This window comes from Ictalurus furcatus, chromosome 23 (assembly GCF_023375685.1).
Source record: "Ictalurus furcatus strain D&B chromosome 23, Billie_1.0, whole genome shotgun sequence".
Lineage (NCBI taxonomy): Eukaryota > Metazoa > Chordata > Actinopteri > Siluriformes > Ictaluridae > Ictalurus > Ictalurus furcatus.
In genome coordinates this window covers 4,402,829-4,419,863 of record NC_071277.1, presented here as the reverse complement: position 1 = coordinate 4,419,863, position 17,035 = coordinate 4,402,829, and the positions used below count along the sequence as shown (strand labels likewise).

The following is a 17,035-nucleotide window of genomic DNA, read 5'->3' as shown; positions in this document are numbered from 1 at the left end:
GTGAAAATGTCCAAAATGGGCCCAATTAGCCATTTTCCCTCTCTGGTGTCATGTGACTTGTTAGTGTTACAAGGTCTCAGGTGTGAATGGTGAGCAGGTGTGTTAAATTTGGTGTCATCGCTCTCACACTCCCTCATACTGGTCACTGGAAGTTCAACATGGCACCTCATGGCAAAGAACACTTTGAGGATCTGAAAAAAACAATTGTTGCTCTACATAAAGATGGCCTAGACTATAAGAAGATTGCCAAGACCCTGACACTGAGCTGCAGCACGGTGGCCAAGACCATACAGCGGTTTAACAGGACCGGTTCCACTCAGAACAGGCCTCGCCATGGTCGACCAAAGAAGTTGAGTGCACGTGCTCAGTGTCATATCCAGAGGTTGTGTTTGGGAAATAGACGTATGAGTGCTGCCAGCATTGCTGCAGAGGTTGAAGGGGTGGGGGGTCAGCCTGTCAGTGCTCAGACCATATGCCGCACACTGCATCAAATTGGCCTGCATGGCTGTCGTCCCAAAAGGAAGCCTATTCTAAAGATGATGCACAAGAAAGCCACCAAACAGTTTGCTGAAGACAAGCAGACTAAGGACATGGATTACTGGAACCATGTCCTGTGGTCTGATGAGACCAAGATAAACTTATTTGGTTCAGATGGTGTCAAGCGTGTGAGGCGGCAACCAGGTGAGGAGTACAAAGACAAGTGTGTCTTGCCTACAGTCAAGCATGGTGGTGGGAGTGTCATGGTCTGGGGCTGCATGAGTGCTGCTGGCACTGAGGAGCTACGGTTCACTGAGGGAACCATGAATGCCAACATGTACTGTGACATACTGAAGCAGAGCATAATCAGTATGCAGTATTCCAGCATGATTACAACCCCAAACACACCTACAAGATGACCACTGCCTTGCTAAAGAAGCTGAGGGTGAAGGTGATGGACTGGCAGAGCATGTCTCCAGACCTAAACCCTATTGAGCATCTGTGGGGCATCCTCAAACGGAAGGTGGAGGAGCACAAGATCTCTAACATCCACCAGCTCCGTGATGTCGTCATGGAGGAGTGGAAGAGGACTCCAGTGGCAACCTGTGAAGCTCTGGTGAACTCCATGCCCAAGAGGGTTAAGGCAGTGCTGGAAAATAATGGTGGCCACACAAAATATTGACACCTTGGGCCCAATTTGGACATTTTCACTTAGGGGTGTACTCACTTTTGTTGCCAGCGGTTTAGACATTAATGGCTGTGTGTTTAGTTATTTTGAGGGGACAGCAAATTTACACTGTTACACCAGCTGTACACTCACTACTTTACATTGTAGCAAAGTGTCATTTCTTCAGTGTTGTCACATGAAAAGATATAATCAAATATTTACAAAAATGTGAGGGGTGTACTCACTTTTGTGAGATACTGTATATATATATATATATATATATATATTTCTGTAAATTTGGTTCATTTTGTAGATTTGAATTATGAAACAACATAATATTACGTGGTATCATGATACTTCAGCTGGTATGTTATCGCAAGACATGTTTATGGTATTGTGACAACCTTACTAGGAACTACTATTATAATAAACGTGCTAACACACCAACCAGCATTATAATGAAGAGTATCAGTACAGTCTACAAACTAGCATCGCAAACTACCAATACAGCAAACTGGCTTAGCAGCACGTATCCTACTAGTCACCTAGCATTAGCTAGCTAGCTAAAATATAGCGCAAAGGACAAAGAAAAATCTGTGACTCTGTGTCTTCTTTATATTTGGTATTTCAGCCTGTCAAAAAAAAAAAAAAAAAAAAAAAAGTTTGCTATGAAATGAACAGTGTTAGCATGCTAACTACAATCCACCAGGGAAAAAAAGATCAATTAGGATAGATATGGGTGAAATCACTCACTTTCATCCAAAATAACTATGAAAATACAGAGAAACTCACCACCACTTCATATTAGTAGCAAACTACCAGCTATCACAACTGGTTAAAGATACAAACTCCACAATAAGGATAATTCAGCTGAAAATCATCTATAATTCACAAGCGTTCCACCAAATTAGAGAACAAATAAATGCCTAACCTGTCCAGTAAGATTAATAGTGTGACATCGGAGCCTTTTACCGACCCACTCCTGTTTACTATGTTTACACTCGCTCTCTCTTCATTCACTGCACCTCCGGTCAGTCACCATGCAGTCTGACTTCTTTCATGCCTGAAGTTGGGGTATGATGACGTTTGACATATATGACCTTTCGTATGATGTATGCATGCAAATTTCCCACCAATTCTAACCTGACATCCATAACACAATGTTGTTACAGGATGGAATCATATGATACGGTATTTTTCTCCTGTGAGTTAATAATCATGTATCGTCATTTCGAACAAAATATCCTACACACTGTAGCTTTAATGCAAAAAAAAAAAAAAAACCCAACTTTCTCAGATCCTATAGTGTTTTTCATCATGACCTTTCTCTTCTCTTGGATTTGGCCTTCAAAGCAAATAGCTAACCACTGATCCATAAAACATCGAACCCAGAAAGACCAACAGATCTGAGTGGCCAAGTCTCATACCGGTCTTATCTTATAAATATTGTAGTGTTGCACTGAGTGTATTGTAAAAGCCAGCAGGCCGCGGACACGTTTCTGAAGACTTTGACGTGTGTGAGATGTGTGACACATGGCAGTTACTGTATGCTTCGATTTTAATATGCACTTTAATCCAGATTAGATGACAGTTAGATTGAAATGGCTTCCACGAACAGCATGGCATGATTATGGAGCAAACGGATGTTGTGTTAGGAAGATAGCTAACTCTAGACGTGACGTGCGTATGGCGAATGAGTGAAGTTTATGTACAAACCAGCTACGCAACCAATTGTGAGTGGTAGTTAGAAACCAGGCGTGCCCAAACCGATTCATTCCAAGATGGACAACTTTCATGAACTGGGGCTGCGTCCGAATATCCCTACTACCCTACTATACAGTAGTCGAAAAGCAGTATGCCAAAAGCATAGTATGTCTGAATTCTCAGTATTCATAAATATTCAGTATTCATAAAACAGTAGGTGAGAAATACCTGGATGACCCACTGTTTGTGCTGAGATTCTGCAGTATGGAAACAATGGACCCTGCATTATCCCATAAGGCAACGGGACTGGCGCGGAAGAGCTGTCCGAATCAAAAAATGGCGCAAGGCAGCTCTTTTCAAGTCTAAGGTATAAATCTAGGTATTAAATGTTGTTCCTTGTGGTTGAACCGTACTTGTTTAACAACACCTGAGTAAATTGTTAGCGTGTTGAAGGTTTAAACAAAACAATAAAAACAGTTTCCACAGGTCTTTTAAGTTTTTGCCGTTATGACATCATAGGTCATGTGACAATGCCAACATAGTGGATGTAGTATGTCCAGATTGTATTCATACTACACACATATACTGATCAGTATGTACTGTATCGACAGCCAAGCAGTAGGTACTGAATCGAATGCAGTAGGTACTGTGACAGCACACGATTTCGGACGCAACCAGTATGGCCTGCTTTCTTTCTGTAGTTGTGGAAATTGTCGTGAAATTTGAATAGCGCCACCTGCAGTACTGAAGCATTCATATGTGACCCACCTATATATAATGAATCTTTATTAATCACATATACATTACAGCACAGTGAAATTCGTTTCTTCGCATACTTCGCATCCTCATCTTCAGGAAGCAGAGAGGGTTAAGGGCCTTGCTCAAAGGCCCAACAGTGGCAGCTTTGCAGTGCTGGGGCTTGAACCCCCGACCTTCCAATCAGTAACCCAGAGCCTTAACCGCCAAGCTACTACTGCGAGTTTGTAAGCACGAGAAGGTAGTTTCGTCTTCACGTAGCCCTCTATGCTGAAGCATTCCGTGGAATATTAAGTCCTTGGTATACTTCTTATGGAGTACCGGTAGATCTTGAAATTACTTTGGTGTCATGATTGATGATTGTGTAACAACTACAGATGACCTGCAGAAGCTTCAAAAGCTTTGTCCCGCACGTGGCAGCCGGACGAGGTCTGTGGACGAGCTTGTAAACTTCCAAAGATGATTTCAGCTTCTCATAACCCTCACATACTTCATTTCACTGAGAGTATGACGATGTTGTGCTTTAGTGGCACATAAAACTCAAGCCCTTGTTTTTATGCGTCATCACTGCTTTTACGTGAAGCATAAACTTCATAGGAATTCGTTGAAATCACACAATCACACTTTCTGTATGCTGTTAACTTTGAAATCATAATCTATAAAGCAGTAGGCCATTTATTTACTGGATGTTTATTCAGGAAGGAAATGGCTTATGTCACATTTTTATTGAACTGTACTTCGTGTCCCCTGTGTTTCATTGACATGGTGTACAATTGTAATTGGATTTCATGTTTAATTGATGATGGTGTGTGGGAGAGTTTGCCTGAACTTCTCGCTGAGTAACTCCTTTTATTACTTTGAGGAACTCAATTATGACCTGGTAATTTGTTTAACTTCTTATGTTTCCTCCAATTTGTTAATGGAACTTTCTTTTTAACGTATGTCTTTCTTTAACTTCTACAACTTTTTAACGACTGCTTATTTTATTAACCGCTTATTTAAATGATAGAAATGTAACATTTTATTCTATCGTTGGATTTCTAACTCATTTTTAGTTCTTCCTTAAGTTGTTTTTTTTTTTACTTTCTTTAGTCATCAACGTTGCGTTTTAATTTATTTACATATATTTTTTTTTTAGCTGTTTAAATTTCTTTATTACTTTATCTCTCTTTCTTTTAGTGTCTTTCATATCTAAGCGTATCTAAATTCTCTTTATCTCCTTTTCATTCTTTAACTTTGCTTCTTCAACTATAACATTCTATCTTCTCTGCGCTGTCGGATTAACGACTCTGTTGCGGCTGTGTCTGAATCCTAATGCACTTCTGTATAGCTTTTCACTCACTAAAATCGTGATGCGCCCTAATATTCCTGCACTTAGAGGTTCTCTTAAACCACATTCCTGCAGGAACGCAGACCCCCAGTGCATATCGGCTAATGCTAACACTAACAGGTTTACTCTAAGTAACACTCACCACTGCTCTAGGCAGCACCTACTCGTGTGTAATGAAATGTGCGACAGAAGAAGTTCTTTGTAAAGAAATTACACACATTATCTCCTTTAAAAGGATCTACTCTGGACAGTAGTGCAGTTGTAAAAAGCACTCAGCTGTTTCTGCATCTGCATCCTTGGTAGCATTTGCGATTTGAGACACTTGTATTAGGTGGAAGTAAGAAATCACTAAATATATTCATTATAAATCTGGAAAGCTCATGGAGAAAAGTTTTTGTTTCAAGGCTAGGGGAGGGAAGTACGTTGGTTCAGAGGATAGCATTGTGAATAGTGTTGCTGCCTCACAGCTCTGTCTTGGACACTGTGGAGTTTCTGTGCATGTTCTCCACGTGTCCCTGTGGGTTTCCTCTGGGTTGGGGGACTGGCTATGATAAAGGTGTGAATAAAGATGTAAATGAGTGTTGGAATGCATTGTGAATTCCTGCCTTGTGCCTAGTGTTCTCTAGCTACAGTTCCAGGATGAAGCAGTTATTGAAGAACAATGATTGCATCAATAAATCAAGACTGCTGGGTGAACACTGAAAGGTTGTTTTTTTCGCACTTGGTGAGTTACCCTTGGAGTCTATTTTTGCCACGAGCGATGTGCCACCAGAAATGTAAAGAGCACAGCATGACTCACCACTCATGAGAAAACAAAACAGTGGAGGAATGTCCTACATTGCTGGTTGTGCCTTACTGCCTTAGGGATAAACCCTGAACTTTTTGAATTGCAGGTGAGAGGATCAGTCTTATTGTGAAGGTTATAACAAGCTCTGCCTCAAAAAGTTATTAGGTTATAGAAAAGAATGGACTTTCAATCAGAAACTAAATGCATCCAGGGTGCCTCCAGGAGAAATGTGCATACAGTTCCTGACTTCCTATAAAAGATCCTGCATTGGAAACTCACCTTAATTTATACTGTTCCTGCAATGGAAACATAGTCACAGAGCACAAATCAGACATATAGTCATGTTTTTATATCTTGGTGGGGAGCAAATATCCACATAAGGATACAATAATACCAATAATAATACCAGTTATGAAGACATTTGGCTGGTCCCCTATGAGGAAAGCCTTTTTTTCCAGCTTTTATTTAAAAATAAATAAATAAATAAATATATATATAAAGATCCAAAAGGTTTTGTCACAAAGTCATTATTATTATTATTATTATTATTATTATTATTATTATTATTATTGCACCAGGTCCTTAAAAAACTCATTTCAAAATCTGGAATGGGATGTTCAACTAAGCACATGTTCATGTGTCCACAAACATTTGGCCATATATAGTACAGATTCAATCAGAAATGTAATCACAATTCATCGAAAAGAAATGTAACCATGACAAAAATCAAAAATACTTCTGGCTAGATGACAACAAGTTACCCTACAACTGTGACAGATTCCACCTCGGCTGAAGGGACGACACAATAACGACACGATGCGTAAATATTTTAGCATATCCTAAGAAATCGCAATTAGATCTGTACAGGACTAGTGCTTTTTGTTTTTTGTATTGTAAATAACTTGTAGTTAACCTAAACTGATTTTTTTTTGCACACCTCCTTTAGCAGAATTCAATTTCAACACAGGAAATCGAGCATTAATGTAAGGGCATCATACTTGGCAAAAATCAATATTTGCAAAGAAAAACTAATGAGTTACATCAGATATTTTACCCGCAGCCATTTCACCCACTGCGAGTCAGACAGATCGTAATAATATAAAAATAACAGCGTAATCATCCAATGCCAGACACCAAAAACTATTTTTATAAATCTATTAATATGCTTCAGGTAGGTGTTAATTTTGAATACTTAGTATAAAAAAACACAATGCATACAGATAAGACAGACATTACGTACCTTCAGCTGTGTAAACAAGAAGCCTTGCATTTAAACAAACCCTTTTCCATGGCTTAACAAAGATATATATATATATATATATATATATATATATATATATATATATATATATAAACCTTTGAACAGGATGATTAGTGTAAATGGTTATTATTTTGTTTAAATATCTTTTTTTTTTCCATTTAGTACTGCCCTTCAGATGCTAAATAAGATATTTACATGTCTCCCAGAAGACAAACAATTTACACCGATCATCCTGTTCAAAAGTTTACATCCTTCTGGGTATTCATGTATCGTGTTACCTTCTTGAGCATCAGTGAATGTGTGTACCTTTAGTAATAGTTGTGTACGAGTCCCTCAGTTGTCCTCAGTGTGAAAAGATGGATGTCAGCATCATATAGCCAGTGTGTCCTACATTACATCAGAGGCAGGATGTGATGTAGGAAGTGATTTTACAAGTATGGATCTAATACACACTGATCAGTAACGGTATTGCGGTACTTTTATGGACCAAAAATTGACGGAACTGTGTAATGATAAATAATACTATGGCCACAGTATAGTTTTATATCACTTACAGTTTATACACTTTTCTTTTTCTCTCTCTGCAGATCTTGGCCATCATCTCCATCCTCTTTATCATACTGTCCACCATCGCCTTGTCGCTGAACACGCTACCTGAGCTCCAAGTGATAGATGAGTTTGGTCAGGCAAACGATAACCCTCAGCTGGCACACATTGAGGCTGTATGCATCGCCTGGTTCACCATGGAGTACCTGCTGCGTTTCCTGTCTTCACCCAACAAGTGGAAATTCTTCAAGGGACCTCTAAATGTAATCGACTTGTTAGCCATCTTACCTTACTACGTCACTATATTTCTGACCGAGTCAAACAAGAGTGTGCTGCAGTTCCAGAACGTGCGGCGCGTGGTGCAGATTTTCCGCATCATGAGAATCTTGAGGATCCTTAAGCTGGCGAGACATTCGACTGGACTCCAGTCACTTGGCTTTACGCTCAGGCGGAGCTATAATGAGCTAGGCCTACTCATACTGTTCTTAGCAATGGGAATTATGATATTCTCAAGCTTGGTGTTTTTTGCTGAGAAAGACGAAGACGCAACAAAATTCACAAGCATACCAGCTTCATTTTGGTGGGCCACTATCACCATGACGACCGTTGGGTATGGAGATATCTATCCACAGACTCTGCTTGGTAAAATAGTCGGTGGGCTTTGCTGCATCGCAGGCGTGTTGGTGATCGCTTTACCAATTCCCATCATCGTCAACAACTTCTCAGAGTTTTACAAGGAGCAAAAGCGTCAGGAGAAAGCCATCAAGAGACGAGAGGCCTTAGAGCGAGCGAAGAGGAACGGTAGCATTGTCTCGATGAACCTGAAAGACGCCTTTGCCAGGAGCATGGAATTAATCGACGTTGTGGTGGAGAAGAGTGAAGACAAACCATCCTTCGATAATCACCTGTCTCCAAGCAGGTGGGGAATTCCGAAGCGTGCTTCCTCGGATGCCAGTTTAAGACCATTTGATAGAAAGGTTGGATCACGGGAGTGTTTTAAAACCTCAAGTCCACAGCATCTTAATGTTCAGAAGCTAGAAGAAATGTACAACCAGATGAGCAAAGCACGATCCTTATCAGATCTCGACAAAAATCAGAATGCTTCCGGGCCAAAGCAGGAAGCACAGAATGCCAAATCTGGTCGACAACGGAATAGACCTGTTTCAGATGTACCACACGTGGCGAGCACTGACAGTTTTGGAAGCTGTACTGATGAACTCAGAGAAGCTAGCAAGTTGACCCCGTCATCCAAAGACGATGATAAGCGCTCTGTGAAGAACACCACAAGTTTGGTGGAAAGTAGTAATCCAGTTGAGACACCATTGGACACGTTCCAAATTAGTCCTGAACAGAGAAGCCAATTTGATTACGCACCTAGTGGTCACGTAACGTATAACGAAGATGAAGAGTGTATTGTGGATGACAACACATTTTTAATTCAAAGCATTAACCCAGGCATGAGAGTAAATTTTCTAGAAAGTACAGATGACGTTCCTTTGACACCTCCAAGCACTTCCTCTGCTCAGGAACTCAGCATCAGTCTTCTGGAAGATGACAACTCACCGGAGCAAGAAAGCTCTACACCTTTTCCTGAATCAGTAATACTAGCTAGAATCCCAGAACAAGGACTAATCCTTTCTCCAAAGCTTCCTGTTGGCGATTTCCATCCAAACGAGACTTTATCGCTCCTCGAGGAACATGAGCGAGAGTCCACAGAGGAGGACATTGCTGGCACTTCGGTTCCTTCACCCAAATTTACTGCACAAAACTGCACTCAGGACGGAGTGGGTGACAACGCAGAGGGAAAAACCGAAAGCAACCAAAGTGGACACATAGTAGACAATCACATGTTTACGCCAGAGATTCATCTCATGCCAGGAGACGGGGATATTTCACAAACTAGCATGTGAAACACTGGAAGATGAAAAAAAAAAGAGGCATGGAGGAGTAGCGAAAGATATTTTTGCATGGCATGAAAATGAAAAGGTCGTTATATTTGTGGCATTGTCTGCAGGAAACGTCGAAACAGTCTTCAAGGAAAAAGAACGTATTTATCTAAAAAAAAAAAAAGAAAAAAGAATAAAAATCACGATCCTGCTGATTCATACGTACTCGACGAAGGAAGGAGAAAGTGCAGAGGGACAGAAAGAGCATGCATATAAAACTTATGTTTACGGTGCTTAGTGTGCTGAAAGCGCTTCACTGTAAATACACCGAGGACTGAATGATGCACATAGCCACAGAGGACAAAAGAAATTCAAATCCAACTTATTTATTTAAATACCGCGCTTCGGAGACTGAAAAGTTGCAAAACAGCAACGTACTGAAACATATCATTACATAGTAATGCAATGTGTACCATGACAGAGCTGTCTTTTTATTTTATTTTTATTTTTTTTTAAGAGTATAGTCTGTGATATCAATAACATTTTGACTGGTAATTTGCAATTTGAGTTCATTTCAGATTTAATGACCAGAAATTAACTGTCACGCTCGTTCATAAATATTTTTATGAGCAGATTTTCTTAGCCAGCTAGCTAGTTCTGGATGTTACTGAATGCTAACGAAACACCAGGCAGATAGCATAAGTCAGGTTTTGAATGTGTATAATAATAATAATAATAACAATAATAATAATGTTTAACAGAGATTTTTTTTTTTTCTTAGCAAGAAACACTAAACATCAGCATGATAAAGTGGCACTGTAACTCAAAGTCTGTACATCTCACCTGTTCTCATTTTCCATTCACTCATGCTAGCTAGCTTTCTAGGTAGAACATTTAAAGATATAGCAACTAGGATAACACTGAGCAGCTAACAGAAATTCTTAGGTAGACTGATGGCTACCTTTATTCAAGTTTTATTAACCGATCCTTTATTTCCTGACAAGCGGTGAGAATCTAATCTCGCTCAATGTCCACTTTATTAGGAACACCTGTACACTTGCAATTCGTGCAATTATCCAATCATGTGGCAGTAGCGCAGTGCATAAAGTCATGCAGATACAGGTCACGAGCTACGGTTAACGTTCACATCAAACATCAGAATTGGGATGAAAGAAAATGTGATCTAAGTGACTTTGACCGTGACATGGTTGTTGGTGCTGGTTGATCAGAGTATTTTAGAAACTGCTGATCTCCTGGGATTTTCATACACTACTGCCTCTAGAGTTTACACAGAATGGTGCGAAAAACAAACGAACAAAAACATTTAGTGAGAGGTAGCTGTGTGGACAGAAATACCTTGTTGATGAAAGAAGTCAGAGGAGAATGGCCAGACTGGTTCGAATTGACAGAAAGGCTATGATGACTCAAATAACCACTCTTTACAACCATGGTGAGCAGAAAAGTATACTTTGAAGTGGGAACAGCCTCAGTGAAACTGGACAGCTGAAGATTTGAACAACATTGGCTGTTTTTCCCCCCAATCTTCAGCTGTTCTTTTTGGGTGAGTTTGTGTCCACTGTAGCCTCAGAGTCCTGTTCTTTTCTTACAGGAGCGTGGGACCTGATATGGCTTTCTGCTGTAGTAGCCCATCTACATGTTATGTGTAAGCAGTGGTTATTCGACTTACCAGTCTTGATTTACCTCTATAATCAACATGCCGTTTCCACCCACAGAGCGACTGCTCACCAGATGTTTTTTTCTTTTCTTTTCACACCAGTCTGTGTAAATTCTAGAGATTGTATGTGTGAAAATCCCAGGGGATCTGCAGTTTCTGAAATACTCAAACCCACCTGTTTGGCAACAACAACCACGTCATGGTCACTGAGGTCACTTTTTTTATCATTCTGAGGTCTAATGTGAACATTAACTAATGCTCTTGATCTCCCTGCAGAAAAAAAACAAAACAAAAAAACAATAGAAACCCTCATAGAACTGGTAATGGTTTTAATGGGAATTGAATTGGTTTTAATGGAAACTGTGGTTCTCTTTTGGTAATTTGTTGTCTTCTATTGGTGGCATGTTATGTCTAGTGGATTCCATTAAGGACCAGTAATGGTAATGGCTTTAATGGTTAGCTGATGGTTTTTAATGGTATTTGTAGTGAAAACCATTAGTATTTCTGTGATGGTTTCTATTGCTATATCTGCATAATTTTAGGCATTGCATGAATATGCAAGTGTAGAGGTGTTTCTATTAAAGTCTGTTAGTGTATGTTCTGGTCATTAAATCTTATTTTTGCTTTACATATATTTTTATATCACAATTAATAATAATAATAATAATAATAATAATAATAATAAACATTAGGTCCAAAAAATCCTTAAATATTCAGCTCCACTTTCAACATAGAATTACATAGAATTATGCTTCCAAAAATTGTTGCATTATTAAATTAAACCCACGCCCCTTTTCCATTGACAGGCCGGAGCTGGTTCAGGTTCGGTTCTCCAATGAACCTGTTTAAAATTCCGGCTATGTTTGAGAACCAAACCATGCCATCATTTGATGTGGTCGTTCTTTGACTTTCTTTGAACATTTCCTAATTTTAGTGTCTGCACAGCAATCGGATATTGCCACAGCTGATGACCTCACACGACCGCGCATAAAGCTACATGCTCCGATTGTTCATATTCATTATGATTCAGTTAGCATTAGCATTAGCAGTGTAGCTGCCCCTCAATTTGTTAATTGCCAGTAAAGTGTTTCTTCCTCAGACCGCAAATTGTGACACTGATTTCACTCATTGTTTCAAACGTAATCTCCACGTAATCATCATTGTGTTCATGTGTAATTTCATACAAACAACTTTGTCGCCATGGCAACGAAACATCCTCCAGTCCGTCGGTTCTTCTGTTCCAGTCTGTGGTTCAATGCTGTTTTCAATGCACAATTGTTGACTTCCCCCTCGCAACTCGCAGTTAGTCTAGCGTGCTAATTACCAGTAGAGGAAAAATCATTATAAGCTCTTGTTTACAGCTTCATTCGACAACGCCCGTTTTGAAGACCGGTGCAAGGTCTTCTGGGTAAATTGTGTTCCTGATGTCTACAATGATGTCATCTGGATCCCTCATCTAACGCTCTTCTAACCAACTTCACACAAACGAACACAGTAAAGGAATTTTAAAACAGCCGAAAGGACAAGGGGAGGTGGACAAAAAGTGTGTTAAAAAGAGAATTGGAACACTCCAGCACCGTATCGATGGAAACATGTTTTAAGTGTAATCGTCATCGTCATGTGGATTAAAATGATTTCAGTCCAATTGAACCCCAGATTACTTTACAATATCATTTCCTATTGTGTCATGTTGCCTTTATTCAAACGTTGCTGTATGTCCTGTGTATTTTCATCATGTGTAATTTAATTGAACTTTAAAACTCATATATTTTGAGGATTGTGTAAAAAAAAAAAAAAAAGAAAGAGGGTTTTTAGTGAATGGAGGGAAAGTGCAATACTGTCCTACTGCAAATCTATGCAGGCCAAGAAAAAAAAAAATGCACTTTATTTTACAGTTTAATGTACAAGCAGACAAATACACATGTATTTTACAAATACATATCTTTAATATTTAAAAAAAAAAACAGTGTTACTACAGGTCAAAAATAAGATTTTACATCAGTGTGACTTGGATATAAACGATCTTCAAATCAGAAAATATGGGCCTTTTTAATCATGTTAAAATGAAATTAAAACATGAGAACGATCTAAAACAGCCACAGGCGAAGTGTTTTACGTTTTTTTGTGAACAAACACTCTTGATACTTCTATTTTTTCTAAACCGTTTTCCTGGCTGAAATAACGCACGCCTATTCGTAAATAAATCACACTATTTATGGAAAGGCTCGTTTTTTTGTTGTTGTTTTGTTTTGTTTTTTGTTTTGTTTCTTGTTCATACAGCACTGTACAGAAAAAAGACAAGCAAACTACTTTTTATAGGAATAAATCAGGTCTTTCAGTGAGAGATAATAAGAAATAATCTATGAGTTCTCAGGTTTTCTACAAAACAAATGTACGACTAGTGTGTGTTTATCCTTATTTGCAGATAAAGATGTCATATTTTAGGTCTCTTGTTAAACAGATACGTGTTTATGTCTTGGCAGAGAGGGAAACGTTATAACATAAGGCCATAGACATCATACTCATCACACATGGAAACCTATTAACTCTGAATATTCATCTGTACTATTAACGTATATCATAAATATTCATCGGTACATCACACGGAAACGCTTTACCTCTTAAATATTCGTAATTACAGTATATCGCATAAGAATATTCATCTGCTTGGGTGGACAAAATATCAGTTTATTAGCTCATACACCAGGCAAGCGGAAGCGCCAGTCCGGAAACATCATATTTTTTAAAGTGTATTTGGTTCACTGAAAATGGCTTTTCGAAGCTTGAGAAATTTTACAACTCGCTGTGTGGACAGGAAGTACACATTTTGTTTTGGGGTTTTTTAGCCGCTGACATCACAGCACCAACCTGCACGTGTGACGTGTGTGCTAGGATTGGACATGTAAAAGCCGCACTGCAGAAAATGGCATCGTAACAAGTTTAAATACCTTGAATGTAGTCACATTTATTTAGTATTTCCTATTCTAAGATTGCAGTAAGCTAAATCTAAGATTATGAAGCCTATTTCAAGCCATTTGTACTCATTTTCAAGCTTGAAATAGTATAGTTCTATTGGCAGACAATTTTCTCATTTTAAGCATTTAGTTCTAGAAAGAAGAAAACTACAAGCTTGAAATAAGTCATCATGTCTAGAAATAGGTTTAACCGTCTTATATTTGGTTTATTGTAATCTTAGAATGAGAAATACTAGATCAATTTGACTGTATTCAAGATAGTTTCACTTGCTAAGATGACATTTTTTCGCGGTGTGTAGTGAGTAGGACGTTGTCATTCATCTTTCCGTATACCTCCATATATATATATTTATGCCTTCTGTATATTTCTGATTGGGAAAACCTCGCCTGTCATCTGTGCAGTCGAATTAAAATGCGGAGTAAAAAAAAACAAACAAAGACTAACCCATTAACCGAATCACATCTCGGCCGATGAGTGTGGTGCAGCAGGTGGTTGGGATTACGCGCCGAGGAGAATCGCACCACTTTACGTTAAACGTAGCTACATAACCAAATGAAAATTTGCGAAGCTTTCCGGAAGTCAGTAAGAAGTAGGATTTCTTTCTTTGCCTAGTTGTGAAACCTACTTGTACACGGGGTAGCTATGAATAAAAACTAAAGCACCAAATCAATTTGTGCTAGTCACCAAGGTTACCAATTAGATCGTACATGGCGTATGGGTACAGTTAAAGCTGAGCTCCCAAAGTAAGCCCGGTTAACACTTCCATCACGTTATTTACCAAACATTTATTTATCATCAAACAAGTTTCAAAATCGCAGCTCTACTTCTGAGAATTAAGAAAATGCCTTCTCTGAATAGGATACATCCAAATAAATGACCAGCTCTCCTTATGAGACACACTACTGGCCAAAATGCTGCCTACCTAGGCCGCCTCCTTCTAAGGACAAAGCGAACACAGGGGTAGTGATCGTGTTTTGAAGCTCACATGATTATATATATAATGTATATAAAACTAATTATTGATACATGCCTTAATTTAACCTCATAATAATAATTCATATAAGATTTACAATTGAGTGCAAATGTTAGCGCACCCTTAGGACAAATAATGCATATTGACCAGATGTTCCTTCATTATCAAGTAGCAAAAATGTTCAGATCGTTTATGTTAAGGTATTAATAGTCAGCAAAAATGATAGTAGCTCAAAAAAATCTCCCTTTCTAAATGTGATACTAGCAGTTTTTTGGGGTTTTTTTTTTTTTTTGGTATTCTAAAATTTTTAGGAGCAGGATTTGGATCATCACTGTTTTCATGTCCGCTATAACGTGACATAATAATGTATGCTAATCATCTGACCTAATAACAGAACATTATTATCTACGCCTCTGTCGCGTAACTCTGACGCTATAACTTTATCGGATACAGTTATCACGATATATCGTTCATACTGACATACGGCACACTCCTATTATGAATACGTAGTAATAGTAAGTGTGGCTGTTTGGGACGTAGCCACGTGACGTTACCATTTTAACCAGGAAAGCTAGATTGTGAATGCTTTGCACGTACTATTATATACAATAGTAGGGTGGGATTTGGGACACAGCCCAGCATCTGAAAAGAATGCTGATGTGTGAAGTTATTATCTCTACTGCTATAGTGCAACTAGTTCAGATTTCATTATCATGGTATTCAAAAATATATTATCCCAGACCTGTATTGTATCACTGTGCCATTTCAAACACCGAGCATTTCATTAAACAGTCGTGTTTTATTTCCGATTTCATTCACTGTACCTTCTGCTGATGTTTTTTTTTTTTTAAGAAAGGAAACTAAAGAAAGAGCACACTGTGATACTGTAACGTTCTCGTCGAAATGTTCTTTTCCAAAATGAGGTGACACTTCTTTCAAAACGTTCAACTTTTAATGTAGAAACTCCCGTTTTTACAATTTCTTACGGTTAAGGGAATACCAGATAACCAGGGATCTGTGAGCTAACGCATGTTTTTTTCATCACTTATTTATTTTGTGACACTCTCAAGCCATGATGATAAATGTGTGCTTTTATTTTGCATTGGAAGAAATGTTCGTCTGTGTAAAATCCTTTTCTTATCGGTTCTGCCTCTTTTTTTTGGGATTGGTGTTGATTTGTTTGGGTGAAGCGTTTGCTGTAGACAGTCCGTGTCTCTGTACACATCAGCATGTTGGACTCATGATCACCTTGTTATGGTACATGTGTGTCGACGTTTCTGTATGTTAGAGAGTTCCTTGTTACATCTGTCCTGAGCATATGCAGAATAAAGAATAAATATGTATATAACTCACTGTGCTGTGTGTCTACATGTGTGTGTGTGTGTGTGTGTGTGTGTGTGTGGATGGGTGTCCTCCTGCTTATCCCTCTATTGAAAAAAAAAACATCTTATATTTAATTTTATCGCTTCCAATGGCTTAAAAAATTAAAAATGTTCAACATGTTTATTTTCATTTTTAGGGGTATTTTTTGGGGATATGTTGCCATATGGAAACACTTCAACAATCATAAATGGCCTATTGAACATTTTTGTCACTGCTTAATCAGAGGTACACTTTGAAGCGTTAGGAGTGTTTAACTCATTGTAATGCAGGTTTAACAACTAAAAGTGAATCTACCTCACTTCCTGCCACTAAAGCTGACTGTTCGTCATGTCCTGCCTCACTTCTTGCCACTAAAAGTGACTCTTCCTTACTTCCTGCCAGGTATAAGAAATTAACCAAAAGTGGAACAATATATACAATAGAACTGATATAACAACAAAAGTGTAATACATATCATATGAGTGAATTAATATATACATTAAAATTGGAATGATACAGAAAATAAAAGTAGAATAATAAATAAAATAAAAGTGGAAAAATAAAAAAGGAAGTGAAATAATACATAAATGACTATTTGAATTATATGTAAATATATATAAACATTGAATAATACA

General features: G+C 38.4%; 1 protein-coding gene across 3 annotated transcripts in view; it reads left to right on the top strand.

Annotated features, from left to right (window-relative positions):
• Positions 1-13,612, top strand: part of kcnb2b (potassium voltage-gated channel subfamily B member 2b) — a 138,923-nt gene extending 125,311 nt beyond the window's left edge. For all 3 annotated transcript variants that reach the window (XM_053612231.1, XM_053612229.1, XM_053612230.1), the window contains one exon: positions 7,570-13,612. In XM_053612231.1, coding sequence (XP_053468206.1) covers positions 7,570-9,438 — 1,869 coding nt within the window. In that variant the 3' untranslated portion in view covers positions 9,439-13,612. The remainder of the gene's footprint in view (positions 1-7,569) is intronic.
• The last annotated feature ends 3,423 nt before the right edge of the window (positions 13,613-17,035 follow it).